Genomic DNA, 6,570 nt, shown 5'->3' on the forward strand with positions numbered 1-6,570 from the left:
CTATTCCCTAGTTTGGCCAAACCTAAGAGGTAAATTGGCAATTTGGTCAAACTTTAAGGAGGTAAATGTAATTAATTCTTCAAATATATGTCCTTTTATTCAGTGAATGTTTAAAATTTTGACCCTAAACTTTACCTCCTTTTTTTAACAAAATAAAAGAAAATTATCAAGTACATCTAAAACCTTACTTTTTTTGGGGCCAAACAACTAATATTCAATTTTGCTCTATTTATTCCTCCAAGTAACAATTGAATTCTCAAAAGCATGTATTTATATATTTTTGCGCATCACCAAAGCAAAACAAATATCTAAAATCGAGAGTCAAATATCTTAAGGTGTCATAAGAAAACGATAGAAGTTTCTTTTCTGTTAAAGTTTCTATCTAAATAACTTCAAGTCAAAAAAAAAAAGAAGAAGAAGAAGATGGACTAGATATGAGGACATTAATTAAGGTCTTTGGGCCTATTTGCACATGATGACACTGGAAGCGAGAAATAAAACGCAGTGGATCTTCTATTTCATTCCTTGTGTTACTTTTTATTCGATTTTTTTATTATATTACTATTTCTCTTTTATAAACATCATATTTTAAGTTTTTTTTTATTTCCTTAAAATCTAATAACTATTAACCAAGATAAAAAATAAATACAATAGTTTCAAAAAAGTAATATATAATATAAAATTAAAAAACATAGCAAAAAATTCATTAAAAAAATCTCATTTTATGCATTTTATTTTTGAGTTTGTTAAATTTTATATATTATTCAATTAATAGTTGTTGGATTGTAAGAAAACAAAAAGAATTAAAATATGATATTTGTGAAGGAGAAATAACAATATAATAAAAAGTGGAATAGAGAGTGATATAGAGAGTGAGACATTGTGAAAGTTAGGGGTGCTTCAAAATTAAATGCAAAATACCCACTAAACTTTCTCTATGTTGCAAAATACCCCTTAAACTATCAATTTTAATACAATGCATCCTTAAACGAACAATTCTATCATGATATACTCCAATCCTTGAATTGACAATTTCATCATGATGTACTCCAATCAATTTGACACTAAGGAATTTAACTAGTAAAAGCTAGTCAAAATCCCTGAAATTTATTAAGTGGGCAAAATGTTTTTCCTTTCTCTACAACTGAATCATATATGCATATTGAGCGTTTCTTGATCTATGTATATAAGTCTATTTTATTACATTTTGACAAGTTATCTAGATCCATGAACATTAAAAAAAAAAAAAAAGATCCATGAACATTAATGAATTTTTAGTCATTCAATCCTCTAGCACCTTATTAATTGGAATAGATCATGTAAATTTATAATTCGAGATCATATAGTGCTGAAATTGATAGTTTCGGGGCACTTTTGTAACCTTAAGAAAAATTCAGGGCCGTCTTCACTTAATCGGTGCTTAATATATTAACCTCCATAATTATTGACAGTTAACATTTATTTATACCCTTCAACTACAATTTGCGTCTTTGTTGCCGATTAGAATTTCAAATCCGATCAAAGCCCTCCAAATCCAAACAAATATAAATAGTCACTTTCGATTCTCTCCCCCGCTTTCTCTCAAATTCGCCAGTTCGGAAATAATTTTTCCGTCAATTACTTCTAGGGTTTCCTCAAAATTTCCCCCCAAAATGTCGGCTTCTACAGTTTCCATCACCGCCAACCCCTCCACCACCGCTCGCCGCCGGCACGTCGAGAGAAAGCCTTTCGATTCAGTTGACTTCGCCACCGAACCCAACAATTTCACCGCCGCTGCTACTACCACTGTGTCACCCGCTGCTGACCATGCGAAATTAACCGTCGGCGATGCAGCCCGAGATGCAGTTGCTCTGGGTAGGAAATCTTTGCCTAATAACGGACCTACTCCTCGGCGGGCCACGGCTACCGCTCGGAAACCTAGTTCAAAGCCGGCGAAGCCGTGGTGGTTGACTGTAATTAGTATTTTCGCGAAGAATTTGGTGCTTTTGGTGGTTTTGCTGGGGTTGGCTCATATTGTTAGACAATTGGCGCTTAAGAATGGGGGGCTAACCGGGGAGGGTGTTAATTTAGTTCCTGGAGATTATAAGGGGAATATGGAGAAAGTGGAGGAGTTTATTAAGTCTACGGCGAAGACGATGAAGATGATGCAGGTGCAAGTGGACGTTCTTGATCGGAAGATTGGGGATGAGATCGGGAGTGTTAAAGGTGAAATTTTTGAGAAAATTGATGCGAAGAGTGGGGAAATTGAAGCAAAATTGAAAGAACTTGGTAGTAGGACTGTTGACTTGGAAAGTTTTGTCGGTCAATTGGGAGGAAAGATGGAGAATTGGTTATCAAAAGAGGAATTCAATAAGTTTTTGGAGGAGTTTAAGAAGGGAAAAGGTGGGGATTCAGTGAGTCTTGATGAGGTTAGAGTTTTCGCGAGGGGGATCGTGGAGCGGGAGATAGAGAAGCATGCAGCTGATGGATTAGGGAGAGTGGACTATGCCTTGGCATCTGCTGGAGGCATGGTGTTGAAGCATTCAGAGCCCTATACGCCGGGGGGTTTGATAAGTGGGCCTAGTTGGATCCCGCTGACCAATCGGCACAAGGTTTACAGTGATGCTGAGAAGATGTTGCGTCCAAGTTTTGGCGAACCTGGTCAGTGTTTCCCCCTTAAAGGTAGCAGTGGGTTTGTGCAAATCAAACTGAGGACGGCAATCATTCCTGAGGCTGTAACGCTGGAACATGCTGCTGAGGTGATGTTGTCATGTCTTTCTAGTTTTTACTATTCATCTAAGTTTCTAAGTTTTACTATGATGAGACTATTTTTTTGTCGTTGATTGTCAGAACGTACAACTTATGTGTGTCCTTGAATTGATTGATTACTTGTTTCATTTGAGGTCAGTGTATGCCTGAACTAATTGCTGTGTTGCTGATTTTCATTTTTCTTTTCTTTTCTTTAGTTGCTTATGGATTACTGTAATTGACTTCTTTAAGCAAAGACTGGTTGTAAGCTAGGAATGCGGACCAAATCAGATGATACCTTAGTATTTAAGCTTAGGGTAACTGAGAAAGTATCGGTCTTTGCATTGATAACCTCTCAGGAAGTATGCAGTACTGGTATTCAATTATTATTATTATTTTTTTACATTATCAAACAAAATAGGAAAAAATTTATGTTCTAATAATTAGAGTTGGGTTCCTACTGGTCTGATGGCTTCTTCGATTTGTCTGTCAGTGCTTGTAGAACAGAAGAAAGTAGAAATTGTCAACAAGCATTATTTGTGAGACCAGAAAGATGTGAATTCTTATTTGTTGGTCTAGCTAGTACATTGGAACCAAGTTCATGTTGAATTAAAATGGTTACCTCTACTGTTGAAAATATTGTGAACAAAGAAGTGTTGTTATCTTTTTTTGACTAGAGCATGACTTGAATGTTCACAACTTTCTTTAAAGTTGTGAGAATTTGGAATATTTTCTTTTCTTTTAGTTGTGTAGTTCAATGGATAATGACTATCTTCTAAATTTTGGTAAAAACCTCAACAGCCGCATTCTTTAGATTTCCATTCTTTTTGTGCCCTGTTCAGATATTTTCACATGATCAATCTGGAGCTTCTTTGGTTCATAGTATGGTTGATGGCATGTGTTTTGGTTACTCGTCAGCTTTGTGCATTGACACTTAAGACTTCTATCTGAGTAATGTGAGATGAAATTGCCTGTGTGAGGTAACTGAGGATGAATGGTCATTGGCCTTTAAGATGTTGAATCAGTATTTCAGCTTGTATGAATTGTTTTCTTTTGAATGCTTTATAGTTAGTCATCACTTTTATTGGTCGATGGTGATCATGTTCAGTAGGACTTGCAATAGGGATTCTTATGTCTAAATGCTAGAAAAAGACTCGTCAAAGTATTTACAGAATAAAGGGGTGCATGTTATAGTTTGGTTTTCTTTAAAAGAGCAAGAGTTTAACTCATCTTACCTAACAACTCTCTTTTTCCCCTATGTGAACTCCATACTCTCCGTGCTGGTAAGAAGATTCAAGAATTTTTTCCCACATGGAAAAGGTGATCGCTATAATGAAATGGATAAATATGTTATAGAGTACACTTGATCACTTACATATATGTTTTGCATCACAATTGTTGAAGTTGACTGCTTTAGTGAAGTGGATTATAAATCAGAGGTACAGGCGACCAGATACATAATAATTTTATTCCTTAATCATGTTCAGCATTTGATGTTCAGGAGACTATTACTGTTAGTGGACCTTGTACACATTTTAAAAAAGAGCTGTATAATGATGTTAGGGATGTGTCTTTATGGATTTTATATCCTTGAAAGTCTCAAGCCAGTAGGAGCAGTTATAGTTCTTCTTCTGAAAAAAACTTAGGGATGTGTCTTTATGGATTTTATATCCTTGAAAGTCTCAAGCCACTAGGAGCAGTTATAGTTCTTCTTCTGAAAAAAACTCATTCAGATGGGGTTCTTTATTTTAGTTTAGAGGTTCTCAGTGACTTTCATGGATTTTATGTTCTCATAGAATTGATCGCTTGTAACTAGAAACTTCTACCTTCAACCAAGAATTAATCAAGAGAAAGGACTCAAAAAAATGCCTTTTTATTGAAGAACATGAAATAAATAGAATGAATACCTTTTTGATCACTCCAAATTGACACATTCTCAGAGGGGAAATCCTCATTAAGAGTTGAGTTGACAAGAGGAAATATCTGGTGAATCTTTTTGATAGAGTGTACATTTCATCTATTGATTAGGCTGTGTCAAATCTAGTCATGTCTTGTCAAATTTTAGGTGTTTGGGTTATCTTTGTGGATCTGCCCACAGGTCACCTGTGTGTGAAGTTAGGTTGAATGTTGCATTTGATATTCGTAGTTTGTGTTAGCAAGGAAAAGCGGGAAACTGGAGAAAAAGTTGGTTATCATTTTATCTATTTGGTTAGCAGGAAGATTGAAAATATTTCTTGCACTTTCCTATATTTCATGTCCTGCAACATGTATTTTGGTAAGTGCAACTATCTGTCATTAATTCCCCTTTTGTCAATAGTATCTAATTCTTATGGACTTGGGAAAGTATACTGTTGTTTTCATGCAACTTTTTGCTCTGAGCAGTAATGTTCTAATTATCTCTGATCACATCATGTTGATGCACCCATTAAAAGTATAGTACAAAATCAATCATGGTTCATTCTTGCAGCTACTCCATTTCGTCTGTAAACCAGCTTGTGAGATTTGGAAATTCTTTGCTAACTTTCTGCTTTAGGTGAACATGTGAATGGTCACTGTACACGATAACATTTTTGCTTCTTATTTACTTCCATCTGTATTCATCTGTTTGTCATTAGTCAAGCAAAGACACTGAATTATTTAAAATTTTTCCATTATCATGTCTGTGGTGGCATTTGTACTTTGTGGATGAGGATTTGCTGTGCTCTTTAGCTGGTTGGTTATTTATATTCTCTTGTTTTGGTTTTTTCTAGACTTGAATTGTGCATTCACTTCCCTGATGGCTTTTCTGTCTCATTTCTTAGTTTGTTAGCTGCTGACTGTTTTTTAATTGCTAATATACTTAATTTGCTCATAATTTAAAGTGCCCTCGAACTTCTGTTACTGAAACTAAATTCAACTTCTGTCCTGGACAGAGCGTTGCTTATGATAGGTCCAGTGCTCCCCAAAACTGCAGGGTCTCCGGGTGGCTGCAAGGAGATTCAAGTGATCTTGTGGCTGATGCTGAGAAGATGCTGCTTCTGACAGAGTTCGTGTACGACCTAGAGAAGAACAATGTTCAAACTTTTGATGTTGTGGACTCTGCACGTGCTAATGCCATTAACATGATTAAGTTTGAATTTTCATCCAACCACGGTAGCCCTTCTCATACATGCATATATCGCTTAAGGGTACTTGGTCAGGAACCCAACTCTGTTTCAACGTTCGCCATGCAACCTTGATCAGCCTTCAGTGTGCTACCACTTCCCCAACTGTTCTTCAATTTTTGTTACTTTTCTGTTAAGTTTTAGTTTTTGGGTCTTTTAGGGTATTTTTAATGGGAAGATTGAACTTTTAACAGATTAGATGTAGTTTTTGATGGAATTTGATTTTCTATCCGCTGGGCTCTGTATCTAGTTCATAAGTTATTCAAACGTGGATGTGTAAATGTGCTTCCTAATCTTTTTCCTCTTGCAGAAAAGATGTCTAATGGTATTTGATATATTTATCTATCGAGTAAATTTTATATATACTATTATTGTATACACTATCACGGTTAGATGGATGATACGTAAGTAAATTTTGAATTTTAAATTCAAATTTTGAAATTTGTACATGTGTAATATATCTAATGGTGATAGTATATACATTAACAATGTATATAAGATTAATTCTTATCTATTATTGTCAAAAGCCAAGTTTACAATATGACAACCCAAAAGCAGACACAATAAAAACACGAGAAACACAAGAAAGACCAAGTAAGATTATGGCTAACAGATCACCCTCCAAGGCAAGTCGGATGTATCTCAATCCTCATGCAACTGCCAATAGATTGAAACAGACACTTTATTTAAACTTCTGTAT

General features: G+C 35.3%; 1 protein-coding gene across 1 annotated transcript; it reads left to right on the forward strand.

The window, feature by feature from the left end:
• Positions 1-1,457: 1,457 nt before the first annotated feature.
• On the forward strand, positions 1,458-6,215 carry LOC113732582 (SUN domain-containing protein 2). Its single transcript, XM_027258463.2, has 2 exons — positions 1,458-2,738; positions 5,640-6,215. Exons 1-2 carry the CDS (start codon positions 1,653-1,655, stop codon positions 5,943-5,945), a joined length of 1,392 nt encoding a protein of 463 aa, XP_027114264.2. The 5' UTR covers positions 1,458-1,652; the 3' UTR covers positions 5,946-6,215.
• The last annotated feature ends 355 nt before the right edge of the window (positions 6,216-6,570 follow it).

The sequence above is a fragment of the Coffea arabica genome, chromosome 2e, assembly GCF_036785885.1.
Source record: "Coffea arabica cultivar ET-39 chromosome 2e, Coffea Arabica ET-39 HiFi, whole genome shotgun sequence".
NCBI classification, from domain to species: domain Eukaryota; kingdom Viridiplantae; phylum Streptophyta; class Magnoliopsida; order Gentianales; family Rubiaceae; genus Coffea; species Coffea arabica.